This window comes from Corvus moneduloides, chromosome 15 (genome assembly GCF_009650955.1).
Source record: "Corvus moneduloides isolate bCorMon1 chromosome 15, bCorMon1.pri, whole genome shotgun sequence".
NCBI lineage: Eukaryota > Metazoa > Chordata > Aves > Passeriformes > Corvidae > Corvus > Corvus moneduloides.
The window spans coordinates 4,781,340-4,796,578 of record NC_045490.1 but is presented as its reverse complement, the minus strand read 5'-3'; the positions used below and the strand labels follow the sequence as shown (position 1 = coordinate 4,796,578).

Below are 15,239 nucleotides of genomic sequence, written 5' to 3'. Positions count from 1 at the left end.
CAAGATGCAAGCAGGCATCTTCTGGCTTTCTGAAATATCTCTGTTCCCCAGAACTTTGGTTGTGTTCTGGGCTTACATTATGTGCTGGGTTTATGGGGGTAGGAAGCATTCAGAATCTCTGCAAATCGAGTAATTTATTACATAGACACCAGATTTTTAGATCTAAATATCCATTATGGTGGCTTTAAATTCTCTGAATCTTCATAAAATTGGGGGTGTTAATATTTGAGTGCTCCCCAAGGGTGTTTCCCCATGATAATTTACAGGGCAGTTCACTCAAAAGGGCAGTGCCAGAGTGGGATAACTGCATGGTATCAATGCACTCTAACAAAGCGTTCTCCCACCACAGCAGTGTCTAAGGCAAGTTTAGGTGGGTGCCCTTCCTGTGGCTTGACCAGATACGTTCCCCACAAAGCAGAGGTGAGAATTTCAGTCTCCCACTGCAGAGTGAGTAACCTTTCTCTGAATACCCTTCCCTGCCTCCTTAGAAAGCATTTCCAACGTGCTGAAGGTTTAAGCTGCTGCCCCTTCACTTGGCTGTGTCTCACCAGGGTGGGAGGTTGTGCTTGTCCCTCCTTTTCCCCGCTGGTTATCCGAGGTGGGTGCACGGCTCTGCACACTTGGCTGGAGCCCAGGCCCAGAGCTGTGTCCCAGCATGTCCCCAAGCTGCTGCTGCCATGGCCAGGCACAGGCACGGCCAGGCTGCAGCCCCTGCTAGCAAAAGGCAGTCAAGCAGCAACCTCATCTAGAAAGAGCAGCTGATGCTTCTCAGTGGAGACCAGGGTGCGGCAATGTTAGCCATGAAAAGCTTTTTTCTGGGCATGGGTCAGTCCCCCTGGGGAAGTGGGTGTTGTTCCAGTGCACAGTTACCTTAAAATCAGGCCTGAAAAAAATCTAGAATTACCTGAAATACTTTTTAGTGAATGAGATGTTTGGCATTGTACCTCTCTGAACGCTTGTCAGCACAGCAGGTTTCAGGTGAATGGCTCTGCTAAAGCTCACTTGGCAGCCACCGCAAATTCATGTGTATTCTTGCGTTCAGCTCACCCCACCATCACGTTGTCTCTCCCCTCCACACACTGATGCACACACTGCTGCTGTAGCTGCATGGGGGGCTGCCCTTCACTGACATTCTCCCCAGCCTGCAGAGAGATCTGCAGGACAAATGCAGGGAAGCTCATTCTATCCTTCTACCAGCTAAGACAACATGGAGCAGAAAATTAAAATAGTATCATAATATTCATGGCATTCCCATCACCCTGAGCCTGGCTGATAATGGGACCAGATTCAGCTGTGCAAAAAATAAAAAAATTGCCACAGCAGTCTTTGCTGCCAGTTTTCTTGAACTAACCTTGTTTCATCCATGGCCTCAGAACGATATTAGCTGTTAAATCCTTAGTGTCTGCAGTAACAATGCTCACTTACCGAATTTTTCTGATGAGTATTAAATAGCAAAAAGAGGAATGATGGCTACAAACAAAGTATTCCAGTCAAAGGTGAGGTAAGAGTCGTAGATATCACAGAATCACAGAACAGTTTGCGTTGGAAGCGACCTTTAAAGGTCACCTAGTCCAACCCCCAAAGAAGAAATGCTATCCAGGGAAAGGGGTCTACGCCCAGAGATTTATTGATACATTTTTTCAGGCATAGTCCTGTCCTTTAAAACAAACCTAGTTCCTAAAACTGTTCTGCTCCTTTTCTAGTTTGCAGACCCGTGACTTGAGCCCATGGCATCCATTCCAATTACAACAGCAGAACTGCAGTGGGAACCTGATGTGCAAGCTTCCCTGCAGAGCCAACAGACACCCACAGGGAGCAAACTCAGCCTCACACTTTAATGGACAACAGCAGAAGTCACTAAAGAACTGGAGGAGTCACTCTAATCCAGGAGATGCCAGGGAGCAACCTGGTGTTGGCGTAAGCTCATGGTCAGGAAAGGGACACTGCCAGGGCCACCAAGGAAATACATCTAGACCTGTGTCTAGACTTTCGTCAATCCTTGGGTATTTACCAGTGTCTTTCAACAAACATGACAGCTCCATACAGGGTTTACATCAGTCACCATGAGGCAATGTCCCTCTGACACTGTGAGTTTGGATTTCACAGTACATCTGAAGAGCTGTGTAAGAGCTTTAAACAGAAGTATGAGCAGAAGGACCGGAAACTTGTCCCTGAAAGAAAAACAGATGCCAAAAATGCCAAAAGGAAGATCTTTTGGATGCGGTGCTGACTCAGAAGAGGATTGGAGCTCTGAGCAAAGGTGCTGCCTTCTGGTTTTGATGCCCAACATGCTCAGTCATCCAAGGCTCTGTATGTTTTCTATACGTGTATGAATTCTGCCACCAGGGCGACTGTTAAGATGGTAGGTGACGCCTAACAATGCTCCTCCGAGGGGCCAAGGGGCTGAACACCCGCGACGCAGCGAGCCCAGCAGCAGCGAGATGGAGAATCCCAGCCGGTCCTGCCTTCTCAGGGACCCAAACCCACTCTGCCAGCATCAGGCTTCCGCGGGGCTGCTGCAGCCGCCCCCGGCTCTCTCCCCTCCGTGCCCGGGGGGTGCCGGCGGCCTTCCCCACCCCGCCGGGAGCCGCCGGCGCCGCGCTGCCGCCAGCCCGGAGCTCCCCGCTGCGGGGGGAAAGCGGCCCCCGGCCCCGAGCGGGGGCAGAGCTGCGGCCCCCGGCCCCGAGCGGGGGCAGAGCTGCGGCCCCCGGCCCCGAGCGGGGGCAGAGCTGCGGCCCCCGGCCCCGAGCGGGGGCAGAGCTGCGGCCCCCGGCCCCGCCGAGCTGCGGGAGCAGCCCCGGCCCCGCCGCGCATCCCCCGCGCCGCTGGGGGAGGAGCCGCCCGCGCCGCTCCAGCCCCTTCCCGCGGCGGGGGCCGGGGCTCCCCCCGCCGCCGCGCCGCGCGGAGGGGCCGGCGGAGAGCCGCGGAAGTGCACTTGCTGCAGCCATTTCCTGCTCTTTGTGCGGGCGGCGCGGAGCATCCCGCGGAGCATCCCGCGGCGCCGAGCATCGCACCCGCGGAGCGCAGGTGAGCGGGCGGGGGTGAGCGCGGGGGCTGCGCGGGGGCTGCGCGGGGGCTGCGCGGCTCCATCCCCTCCTTCCTTCCCTCCTCCGGGCTGTGCCCGCCGCCGAGCCCCATCTCCGCGGAGCGCCGGGCGGGCTGAGCGGGGCAGGTGCCGGGGCGGAGGGCGGCCCGGCGGGCCGGGATGTGCGGGCTGTATCCCACAATCCCCCGAGCTACCTGCGGCTCAGCCTGCCCGCAGCCGCCGCACAGCGCCGGGGAAAAAATAGCGCAAATCCCCCTTGTCCTCCCCCCGCCCCGCATCCCGGCTCCGCGCCCCCAGCACGGGGGAAGGGGCCGAGCCCCGGGCCCGCGGGCGCTGCAGGCCCCGCCGCGGCAGCGCAAGCCCGAGCCGGGGTGGCGGCGGTGCTGGAGAACGGGGCGCGGAGGGGATGCTGATGATGGAGGAGCGGCGGGGGGCGGCCCTGGCGGGGGCTCCGGCCGGCTCCCGGAGCACCCGTGGCGTGGAAATATGGTGTTCCAGGGCGGTGAGGGGGATGGAGGCAGCGACGGAGTCAGAGGCAGCGCTGGGTATGATGGGCTGGAGCGGCGGCCGCAGGTTCGGGCTGTGGCGTGGGTCGGAGCCGGCGGAACCTCCCCCGCCCCGAGGCGCCGGTCCCCGTGCGTGGCGCTCCTTTGTGCTCAACTTTGCCCCCGGTGCCGCTGGGAATGCCGCGTGCCAGCCGCATCCCACCGCGCGGAGGGGGAGGGAGGCAGTGGATGGATTCCGCAGGAAATTTCCGTGGGTTGGAAGGACCGGGAAAGAACGAGGAGGAGGAGAAGAAGCACACCGTCCACGGTCGCTGCGTGCCCAGGGCTGTTTTGGAGAAGGGGGCAGGGTGCAGGGTTTGTGTGCTGTCAGGGGACACTGCCAGCAGCAGAGCGTGACCCCCTTTGCCATCTGCCGCTTCCCACGGGGGGTTCCTGCCCGGGGGCTTTGGATCACAAAGGTCTCAAAGAATTAGGCGGAGTCGCTAAAGCCTCTGCACCCTCCTGCCCTGAGATACCGAAAGAAAAATCACCCTCATGTTTGGCACGATGACAGTTGTCTGGGGTTAGTCACAGAGATGGGTGACTAGCCCAGTGTTCTGGTGTCACAGCCATGTAATTCTGTGCTAATTCCCTGCAAAGGAAAATTCTTTTCTCCATTTCTCTGTACAGTTAATTGTTATTAATGAAGCCTGAGGAATATGGAAAAATCTTCCATTTTCTGACCAGTCTCTTGAGCAAAGCAGGGTATGCTGAATTCATTTTTGCTGAATTCAGTTTTATTAACAAACGGTTATCATCTTTGCATGGAAAATGGGAAGGCTGGGTTTGGAAGATCGATAATTAGTCAACTATTAACAATGCTGGCCTCTGTAATTTGGTTTCCCAATAAGTGCTTTAACTCTCAACAGTGGGTTGCTTGTAAACTTGCTCTAAATTTCTCAACTCCATTGAAAATGTAGTTTCATATACCTGTCTCCTTCCTTGACCCGCTTTCTTTGGCACCAGAAAAAAAAAAAAAAAAAGATTTAGTTATTCTAAAAGAAATAAATACTAGAATGGTTGTGTTGCTGAGAGACAAGTACGGTGCAAATGCTTGGAACTCAGCCCTAATGGGATGGCAGAAAATGTAGAGTGGAGATGGAGAAAAACAGCTTCAGGAGTCATGCAGTTTGGCTTCCTTTTTTAATGGGAAGGGTAATTTCATGGTTATTAACATCTGCATCTGTGTAGGGCAGAAGCCCATCCTCACTCACTCTGCAAAGAACCTCCTGGCTGTGGTGGTGGTTGCAGTTAAAAGTAATTCTTCAGTGCATTTTAGGCAGGAGTCAAACTAAACTTTTACACTATGAAGGCATTTTTTACTAAATATATGTTGGTGGCCAGGCTCCTTTATCCTCCTGTTGCTGTCAGGCAGTGGGTACCAGAAACACTCTGCTTTTATGCAACTGACACTTTGCTCTGCTGTGTACTTGTTGGGCCAGGATAGTGCCTACCCACTGGTTAGATGCTATTTTTGGAGAAAGAGAGAGAAGCATTATCACAGGGGTAAAAACTAAATTCAGTGACTTTCCCAGGTTACCCAGGGGCTGGGAATCAGAGCTGGAGAAGAATCTCAGATCCCCAGGGGGTCAGCAGGTTTGTCCTCCTCTCTCTTGCCACCTCCCCAGCAAAAGTCTTTTTTCTGCTCTTCTCACCCCAGGCTTACAAGGCTTGGACTCTGTCTGGGCAATTCCCATTTTTTCTTGCCTCCTTTCCTGTTCTTGGTACCTACTGCAGCACCAGTGTGAGCGTCTGCTGGAGGAGCAGGCAAGCTGAAAATCTGAAACAGCCCCTGCCACTTCCCCAGAGCTCTGAGCTGTGCAGCTTGGGAGCTGAGCACACGTGCATGCAACATATTCCTTATGGCCCTGCTTTTAAAAGTCTTTATTTCCCCAAGCTGCTTGAACAGTAAAGTTGCCTTTGTGCTTCTCCCTTCAAAGGGAATGATACTCCACCAATACTTCTGGGCAAGCATTTTGGTGGGGAAGGTAGGACATGCCCTACAAGGTTAGGCATCTGGGATGTCCATCCTCACTCCTCAGAGCCTTCCTATGCTGTGAAATCTGGTCCCCAGGCTGCTGCCACAAAAGTCACTATGTTGGGAACTCTTCCTTTCCATCTCGGGGTGGTGGGGCCCTGCCTGGCTAGCTCCCTGCAGTGTCTGAAGCCCCAGGTCCTCTGTGTGATCATTTGGCTTTAGAAGGTGCATGAGATGGCCAGAGGGTTTGCAACTGAGGTGTGGGAAAGGGGACAGGACGTTTCTGTAGCAAATTAGCAGAAAGTGTGGGCAACACTGCACCCATTAGCACCGATGCTCATGAGCAGAAGGGATAATCAGCCCGGTGGCAGCATCCCTGCCTCGGGTTTCACTGGGGTGGGGTTGGTTTCTGCCAGGCTCACCTTCAGTTCGTACAAAACATGTAGGACCGGAGGAACTTTGGCTTCTCTGAGCAGGAGCAGGATATGGAGGTGGCTCCTGGCAGCCTGTGAGTCCAGAGAGGAGGATATGCAGGGGAAGCCTCGCCCCACTGTGCCTGTGCTAGGACAGAGAAAAGCCCCGTTCCTGGGCAGGCTGCTGTGCTGCTCCCTGCGTGGAGCCCAGCCCCACGGCCACATGTCACAGTCACCAGACCACCACCATGGGCTGAGTCTCTTCTTCCCAGCACGGCCAGCCTACCCCAAAACCCAGGTGGTGGATGGCAGTGGAGGCTTTTTGATGAGTGTCCCAAGGGATCCTCAACTTCCCTGAGCTGGAGCTGCTTGGCAGCTGCCAAATTACCTCACAGCTGCCCCCCTTGTTGCTGGACAGAGGGGATGAAGCTGGATTTACAGGACAGCCCCAGCATGTCTGTGTAAGAACCTTTCTGCAGGAAGGTGAGGGAGGGCAGCATGGGTCTGGGGGAGTAGGGCTTCACCTGCCAGCTCTCCCAGGCAGCCCCTGTGGTGGGGAGACACAGTGCAGTGCCCCAGGGACTGGGCAGAGCAATCACTGATGCCTTCAGAGCCTTCCCGAGCCTGTGTCTAAGTCACAGCCCTTCTAACTGCTGGATGCTCACCATTGTCAGGGGACCCCACCCAAGGGCAGGGCCCCCGCCAGCCCTACAACCACCCCAAGGGGCAGGCCAGGGGCCATGGCACTGGCAGATGTCAGATCACTCGAGGCTGCTCCTCTGGATGATCTGGGGTGATGATCCAGGGCTGCTGGCCCTGGACCAGTGGCCCCTCTGTCACACACTCTGTCTGTGAGGCTGCTGTCTGGGGCAATGTGCTGCAGACACAAGGTCCAGGGGAAGTCCTGGCTGACCACGCTGTTCCCTGTAGCTGCTGTTGGGTTCCTGGTTGGTCTTAAGAAAGGGTAGAGTAGAAACTGGGTGATGAGAGGTAGAGTAAAAACTTGTGTGTTAAACCTGAAGTCTGTAGTTTTTCCAGCTGCATCTGGATCCTTGCAGTGCTCAGCCATGGCAAAGCATAGGGTGGGCTGGCAGCCAGTTGCACCTCTCATGCAGTTACTTGATGCTTTCTTTTCACATATTTCTACGTGCTGCCTCTCTGCCTCTGAGTGCAAGATTTTTAGGGCAGGGACTGCCTTAGCCTTGCAGGTGTGTGCACTGCCTGGCACAGCAGAGCCCTGATGCTGTATTTGGGACTCTGTCTCCTGGGGTGGCCCAAACAGCAGCAATAATTTTGCCCCTTGAGTTGACACTCCGATGAGCTCTTTGGGTGTCACAGGGTTGTTGGGGGAGTGCCTTTGGTTACAGCAAACTACCAACTCCTTGCACAAATGGCCTTAGAATTTGACTTACAGAAACACGGGGAGTGAGCCCAAATAAACAGCCACAGCCCTCAAAGCCATGGATGGAAAGTTTTGCCTTCTCGAGCCTGAAGTATGTAATGAAGCCTGAGTGAGTAGACAGAGTGTTGTTCTGGGGTGCCAGTGGTGAGTCCTGGGGGGCTGGAGGATGGTGGTGGAGTTCTGTGTGCATCTGTGGGGCTGGGCAAGCAGAGCAGCCCAGGGAGCCCAGGCAGGCAGGGAGGAAGCTGCAGATGTGTAATGTCTGGGTTTGACAGTTGCTGCAGTTTGTAACAGGAAACCATGTTACTGAAGAAGGGTGAAGAAGGAAACAGATATTTGAGAGTGGAGGGGAAAAGCTGCTTGAGATTTTGGGTTTTTTCCGGGCACTCATTTAATGATGCTTCGGCTGCAGGTACAACCAAACCTGTTTCTCAGCTGCCTGGTGCCTTGGGGAGGCAATTGTGGAGGTGGAATGGGTTTTGTCAGGCTCATAGGTATTCCTGCAGCCTGTGATGATGGGGCACAGCTGCAGACTCCTTCCCTCTCATCACCCAAGGTGAAGCCAACCCAGGACTGCACACTGTGCATCCCCCTTAGCTGTGGCCCTTGCTGGGTGCCTGTGTGTCTATCCATGGATGTCCCAAAGCCATTATCCTTCGTGCTCCCAGTGCTGGAAATGGAAAGCAAGCTTATTTTCTTGGAAGCAGTGACTCAACTGAGGTAAAAAACAAGAACCTGAGGGATTAGTAGCAGATAATTAGCTGAGTATGGGGTCCTATAGAGATGCTGTTGTGACCAAAGGAACTGCTGTGGTTGTGCTCAAGGAGGGAGGTTTATGCTGCTGCTGTATTTGGTGCTTGTGCAGACACTGCCTTGTGTCCTGCCTGCTACCATGTCTGGCAAAAAAGTTGCAAAAGCTTAGAGAAAAGCCAAAGAGATGATTAAAGGATTGGAAAACATGCTCTGTAATGAGGCAGGCAAAGAGCTTCGCTGGCTTGCAGGGTGTTTTACTGAAATGTGTGAGTATCTGGACGGGAACTTTGATTTAGGGAGCTCTACTGTCCTGCAGATCAGAGCGATGAAACTCAAAGGCTCACATTTCAAACTAGACAGGCTCTGAGTGAGCCAAGCAGCACTGGGGGGGTGATTTTCTAATTGAATGGTGTGTCAATATTTAAAGAATTCTCTCTCTGCAAATGTCTAAGTGCAGCAGGGTGTTTTTCTGGGAGACACAGGCTCTAGGTCAGCTGCAGCTCTTGCACAGGATTAGGCATTAACTGGGGAAGCCCTGTGGCTGTGGTTACACAAGGGCTCAGCCTGGGTGACAGCACTGTCCCCCCGTGCCTGTGCACTCACAGCCAAGGTGAGTGGCAGGGGAGATGGGGACACAGGTTTGTCCTGTGGTTCCCACTGGGCGCCTGCCTGGGGAAAGTGCCAGGGAGCTTTCAGAAATGTTTCCCTTTGATTTTATTTTGTGTGCAGCTGGCACAGGTGGCAGCTCCAGGGTGAGCTGGGGAGGCCACGTCAGTGGTAAAAGTAGGGAAATTGAACAGCAACTTCGTTTTTGCTGCTTGCAGTGCCACAACTTTGCCTGCACAGCACTCGAGCCTTTCCACTTCACCTCTGGGAATTAATGCAGTTGGTTGTTTACAGTTTCCAGCACTGTTCATGTGTGTGAGAAGGAGAGCATGTGAGTGTCAGCATCCGTCATACTTCTCTAATCATGCTGCTTCAGGAGATATTCTTGATAGCACCGCTTTGCATTTCAGAGCACACGCTTTCACCCGGGGCTGCTAAAGCTGCTCTGCAGCACCCAGCTGTTCTGTCTGAGAGAGTTTTGCATAGAGTTAAGAGAGAAGTGCCTGGGTGGGTAGTTGCGTTTCTCTTATTCTGCATTCCTGCTCTGCTGTTGAATTGCAGAAGGAGAGAGAGACGTAGGTTTAATGCACAAGAAAAGGAAAATAGATAAACTGGGTTTTTGTCCCCTGCAATGCCAGCCAGTCATGGCTCTGGTTTTGTCTTTTCCCACTCAGTCTCCTGCCTGCTGGCTGGTTGTCTTGTCTGTCTATCACCCTCTCTTTTGCTTTGGGTTTAGCACGGGAACTGAACATCTGCAGCCATGACAACTCACGTCACGCTCGAGGATGCCTTGTCCAACGTGGACCTGCTGGAGGAGCTGCCCCTGCCAGACCAGCAGCCATGCATCGAACCTCCTCCCTCCTCCATCATGTACCAGGTACTTCAACTCCTCGAGGCAGAGGGTAGGGAGGGTTGTTCCAGTGGCTCATGCAAAGCACAGAGCCACACGGTGCTGTGAGAACCAGCCAAAAACATCCGGGGTTCAGTGTATTGAAGGAAGTGCTCAGAACAGATCTAGCCACAAATCTCTTCCCAAGGACTTTAAAAGGAAGGCACCAGATACTGGTGAAAGAGACTTTTGAGGCCGAGCAAAAATTAATACCAGAGTGCATGAATGGGTAGGAAGCAGGAGATAAGATTTGTGATAGCAGCAGAAAGTTCTCAGTGATGTTTATTTGTGCACATATTTCTGTGCTTCCTTTTCGTGATCGTGCGTGCATCGAACTGAGCAGGGCAGGCTCAAAGTCCTGCCTGACTTTGGCTGGCCTGTGCCTCTAGCACAGCTGGAACTGCTGGCATGCGAGGGAGGGCAGCTGCTAGAACCACTTCTCTGCCCTGAACAACTCAGATTTAGCTGCAGCTGCACGGACCAAGCAAAGCTTGGCAGGGGCCCAGGGCACGGCTTGGCTCCTGCTTTTGGTTCCACAGTGGGATGCCTCGGCTGCTTGGCCACCACACCCTGCCCTATAGCACACACCCAGGGTTAAATATAACAGGGGGTTCCTTTCTCCATCCTGCCGCTCCTGAGTTCCTGGCTCACCCGTGGCAGTGTATAAATACACCAGCACCGTGATTGTTGTGCCTTGTATGCAGGGCTCTGGAATTACAGTATCTCTTTCAGCAGGTCAGACCCCGGGCTCATTCCAGAGCCTTGGTATCTCTACGGGTTATCAGACCCAAAGGTCATTCTGGGCTGTTCAAATTTCAGCTCTCCCTGAAAAATCTTCATGTAATTATTTGCTTATCTCTTCTTTCAATAAAGTTTGAGCCTTTGCTGGCTTGTGTCTCATGAGGGTCTCAGGGTCCAGCCTTATGGCACAGCCTCCTTTCAGGGCCATGAGTGTGTGCACACAGCTGGGCCTAAAAACCTCCTCTAAGCTGGATCTGGAGGTGTTGGCCCAGCTTGTTTCCTCATCATATTCAGTTTGCCTGTAGCCCTCGAGAAATACACTTTCAGTCTCAGCTTGTGTTGTCACACTGATCACATGTGATGTCCTGGAGGCACTGAGAAGAGTAGCCCTGTGGCCACAGGTCTGTGCTCCCAGCTTTCCTACTCAGGAAATGAGGTATTGAGGTGAGTGTGGTCGCTGCAGTGCTGCTGTCATCACAAGGAGCAGCCCTGGGTGCTTGGGACCTCTGTCTGCCCTGCCCTGCAGCAGATACCACCAGCCAGCCTTGGCAGAGGAAATTACTGAGTGCAGAGCATGAGAAGGGCACTCCAGAGAGCCAGGGGAGCTGCTTTTCCATCCCCCACTTGCCTCTGCAGTTTCTTGCTCCCCTGTCCCAGCCCAAAGCTGTATCACAGCTTCCAGGACAAATGTTTGTCCCAACAACTGTTTGTGCTTGCAAGAGCAGCAGTAGCACTGATAATAGCACCTGGATGAGGGCTGACTTTCATATTTATGTTTTCCAGACAACTCATTCTCTGCCCTTTCTCTGTGTTTATCCTTCGCACTTCCTGCTGACAGGATGTGGTCTTCCCCCAGCAGCCAGGGCTCAAACAGAAATTCATAGGGCTGCATCTGTCTTTGAGTAACCAAGCTAAAATCCTTAGAATAATTGCTGTAGCTTTTCTCTCTGGTGTGGCTGCAGCAAAGTTTGGCTTCATTTTACAAGGATTTGTCAGTGTTGACTGCCATATTTCCACACGTATTCCCTGCAGGATGAACATGTGTGATTCCAGGGTGTGTATGTGTGAAACTACTTCAGACCTAGAGGTGCAGCACCTCAAATAGTTCACAAGTTCCTCCCATGCTCCAGAAGCCCTACTAATTCTGCTTTTTGCCAACACATCCCATGTTAGGCTGTACCAGGTGAGCAAACAACCAGCTGTGTTTTAATCCCCATCTCTCCGTTTTGCCCACAGGCTAATTTTGACACAAACTTTGAAGACAGGAACGCCTTTGTGACGGGCATTGCCAGGTACATCGAGCAGGCCACGGTGCACTCCAGCATGGTGAGTCCCCTGGCGCTGTCCCCAGGGTGCTGAGCCTCCAGTGCCTGCCCTGTGCCAGCAACACCCCTCTGTCTTTCAGAATGAGATGCTGGAGGAAGGCCATGAGTACGCTGTGATGCTCTACACGTGGAGGAGCTGCTCACGAGCCATCCCTCAGGTACTCAAGCCCTTCCCAGGCAGGGCTGCTCTTGCAGTGACCCCTGTGCTTTGCCATGGGCCACGTGGATGGGGCCGAGCACAGGACCCCCAATCTCCCTGCTTGGTCAGGTGCAGCTCCCTGCTACATCAGAGGCTGTGGCTTCACAGGTGAAGACCAGAGCCTACACCTGAATGTGCACCACTCCTCCCTACCCCGACTGCATCCTCATGGCCGTCGATGCCTGGTGGGATTCTCAGGGCTGTCCTGGGCAGGGCCAGGAGTTTGATGATCTGTGTGGGTCCCTTCCAGCTCAGAATATTCTGTGATTCTGTGGTACTCTCTGACTGCAGTGTGGATCACCAGGGCAGGGACATTAGATTGCCCACTGCAGAGAGGGCAAGGCTACTTTGGCATCATCCCCCATGTCAGGCTGGCTGACATGTCCCTCTGTGCCCTGAGAATCAGCTGCTGGGTTACTGAACGTGCACCAGAGCTGTCAGCCCCATCACAGCTTTGTGGGAGCAACAGCTGCAGACAAAACCAGAGGAGGACAGCAGGATGCCCTGGGCAGCTGGTGTTTTCCCTGTAAGTTTGATAATGACTCGGAGTAACTGTTCTGGAAGTGAGATGGATGACAACTGAGTAAGTCCTTAAATTTAGCTTCCCAGGATTCCAGCGACAGTGACTCAGTTCATTGCTGTCAGCCACAGACAAGCCCAGTGATTTTTAATGGATCCTCAACAGAACCAAAATAATCCCAGCGAGGCTGCAGCAGAGCTGGAACCTGGTGCCTTGTGTGTCTTGCAACACAAAGTCTCAGATAATTTCATGCTACAACATTCCCACATCGTGCAGCAAGTCCAGACTCCATATTGTTTGGGTTCTGTGCCAGACAAACGCATTAGGAGACTTCTGTCCCTCAGAGTTAGGATTGTGCCTTTTCAGAACGCATGGAGACAATTTCAGATCTGAAATAGCCCCTTTTGCTTTCACCTATTGGTTTGAGAACCAGCTCCTCCTCAGGTCCCTCTGTTGTCCTTGGGTGGGGACAGGACTCCTTTGAAACAAGAAGATGGTGCCACAGTGACCCACAGCTGGGTTAGAAGCTGATGGTGACACGGATGATTTTCTTCGCAATGCAGGTGAAATGTAACGAACAGCCAAACCGAGTGGAGATTTATGAGAAAACAGTGGAAGTCCTGGAGCCAGAAGTCACCAAGCTTATGAAGTTCATGTATTTTCAGGTAAGTGGTCAAGGAGAGAGGCAAAAATAATCTTACTTACTTTGTTGTTAACATCCTAAGCAGGACTGTGCTATCCTTGCCTGCCAGGACAGCCCCCAGTAGCCTTGTAGCCACCTGAGCAGAAACCTGAGACCCATGTGAAGGAAAATCTGTGTGTCCCTTGCTCGGCCCCAAAATCTTCTATACAAGTTGGGAAAGAGCACACCTCAGCCCTTCAAGTTCATGGAGACCCAGAGCCACCACTCTTTGGAGCTAAGGGTGTCAGAGGCTCCTGTTTTTCGGGGATGTTGGCTGATGTGAAGAGCTGATTATCCATTGCCATGTGGCAACCACAGAGCTGCTGTGGGCCCCCCATCACCGCCTGCGTTATAACCAGCTGCATCTGAGTTTCACAAACATTTTTAGGTTTTATATCCTGTGAGGTCTTTAAGTCCCACCTAAAAGATGCAGCCTGATGTGGCAGAACACCCCACGGTCGGGGCAGGTGCAGCTGGGGAGTGTTCAAGCGCCCTTCTCCCCTCAGGCACTGAGGGTGTTTGTCAGCAGTGATTTATAACTTCTGTTTCATGTGACAGCCAAGAGGGACCTTGGATCCTTCATTCCCAGCCAAAACCCACATTTTCTAAAGGTGGTGGGTGGAGGAGGTTCCCATGGGGGTGCATGACCCTGTGCCCCTGCCCTGCAGCGCAAGGCCATCGAGCGGTTCTGCAGCGAGGTGAAGCGCCTGTGCCACGCTGAGAGGAGGAAGGACTTCGTGTCTGAGGCCTATCTCCTCACTCTGGGCAAGTTCATCAACATGTTTGCCGTCCTGGATGAGCTGAAGAACATGAAGTGCAGCGTCAAAAATGATCATTCTGCTTACAAAAGGTGAGAGGGGATGAAGAGGCGGGAATGGGGACAGGACTGGTCTGCAAGGGAGCTCCTGGTCTGCCCAGCAGTAGGGCAGGTGGACATCAGGAGGCTGGAGATGGGGTTTCCGTGCTGTCCCAGGCTCTCTTTGCGAGTTCAGGCAAATCTCTGAGCCGTGTTGTGTTGCAGTTCCCTATTGGAAATAGAGTTGTTACGTAGAAGGGTCTGAGTCTGGGGCATTGCAGCTGCAGGTCGGACAGGGAAGGTGGGTGGTGACAGTCTCACACTGGCTGAGTGACCCTTGGTGATGTTGGATTTGTCCCTTCCAGAGCTGCCCAGTTCCTGCGGAAGATGGCAGACCCCCAGTCCATCCAGGAGTCCCAGAACCTCTCCATGTTCCTGGCAAACCACAACCGCATCACTCAGGCAGGTCCCTTTTCTCTGAGCCACTGGACCTTTCCATCAGCAGAGAGAAGCAGTGACCTTGCTGAGGCTGACAGCACTTCAGACCAGGCTGTGGCAGCAGCTGTTGGGTCTTTGCCACTGACTCTGGTGGTCTTTTGGTCAGGCTGTGTAATTCTAGCAATTGTCTCGTGTCATCCTGGGTGGCTTTGAAGGTCTCTATGTCAAGACAAAGATGAAAGTCCAAAAGATGTAAGAAGAGCTCTGGGAGGGGGAGGTTCTGCCAGAACTCCATCCCCTGAAGCTGCATGGGGCTGCAGCTCAGCCCCTGTGGCCCTGCACACTCCACAGGCTCCATAGCTTCTGCTACCTAGTTAAAATATTGCACCAAGACATCTCTTTGTCTGATATTTGGGTGTTGTGATCAACCTGAAAGGGAGTTGTCCTGCAGACGAAGGTCATTTCTTCCAGGTGGTGCCATGAGCTGAGTCTTCTGCTGGTAAACTAAAAAAAAGCACACAAATGAGGTTTGAAGGAACCTCTTACTGTTCTTCTCTTACTCCTTCAAATGTTTCCTCCCTGTTTTCTGCTGTTCCTCTGCCCATATGGATAATGTGGCTTCTTTTGTGTTTCAGTGTCTGCACCAACAACTAGAGGTTATCCCTGGGTACGAGGAGTTGCTGGCTGATATTGTCAACATCTGTGTGGATTACTATGAAAACAAGATGTATCTCACCCCCAGTGAGAAGCACATGCTCTTAAAGGTGAGGTTGGGCCATGCTTGTGGGGCTGGGTGCTTGCATGGTTTCACTGTCGCTTTAGTAAAATGAAATTCACTCCTAGGACAACATTTCTCTTCAAGTTCCTTATTTCTTACTCCTTTGGGTTTACATGCATCCTTTCTCT

General features: G+C 53.0%; 1 protein-coding gene across 4 annotated transcripts in view; it reads left to right on the top strand.

The window, feature by feature from the left end:
• The first annotated feature begins 2,859 nt into the window (after positions 1–2,859).
• CYFIP2 (cytoplasmic FMR1 interacting protein 2) overlaps positions 2,860–15,239 on the top strand; it is a 49,975-nt gene continuing 37,595 nt past the window's right edge. For 2 of the 4 annotated variants that reach the window (XM_032124621.1, XM_032124622.1), the window contains exons 1-8: positions 2,860–3,027; positions 9,480–9,620; positions 11,610–11,699; positions 11,779–11,856; positions 12,981–13,082; positions 13,768–13,949; positions 14,261–14,357; positions 14,969–15,097. In XM_032124621.1, the coding sequence (XP_031980512.1) occupies positions 9,504–9,620; positions 11,610–11,699; positions 11,779–11,856; positions 12,981–13,082; positions 13,768–13,949; positions 14,261–14,357; positions 14,969–15,097 (795 nt within the window). In that variant the 5' untranslated portion in view covers positions 2,860–3,027; positions 9,480–9,503. Of the gene's footprint in view, positions 3,028–3,496; positions 3,592–9,479; positions 9,621–11,609; positions 11,700–11,778; positions 11,857–12,980; positions 13,083–13,767; positions 13,950–14,260; positions 14,358–14,968; positions 15,098–15,239 lie in introns of those variants that run through there. The other 2 variants (XM_032124619.1, XM_032124620.1) reach the window with 2 other exon arrangements.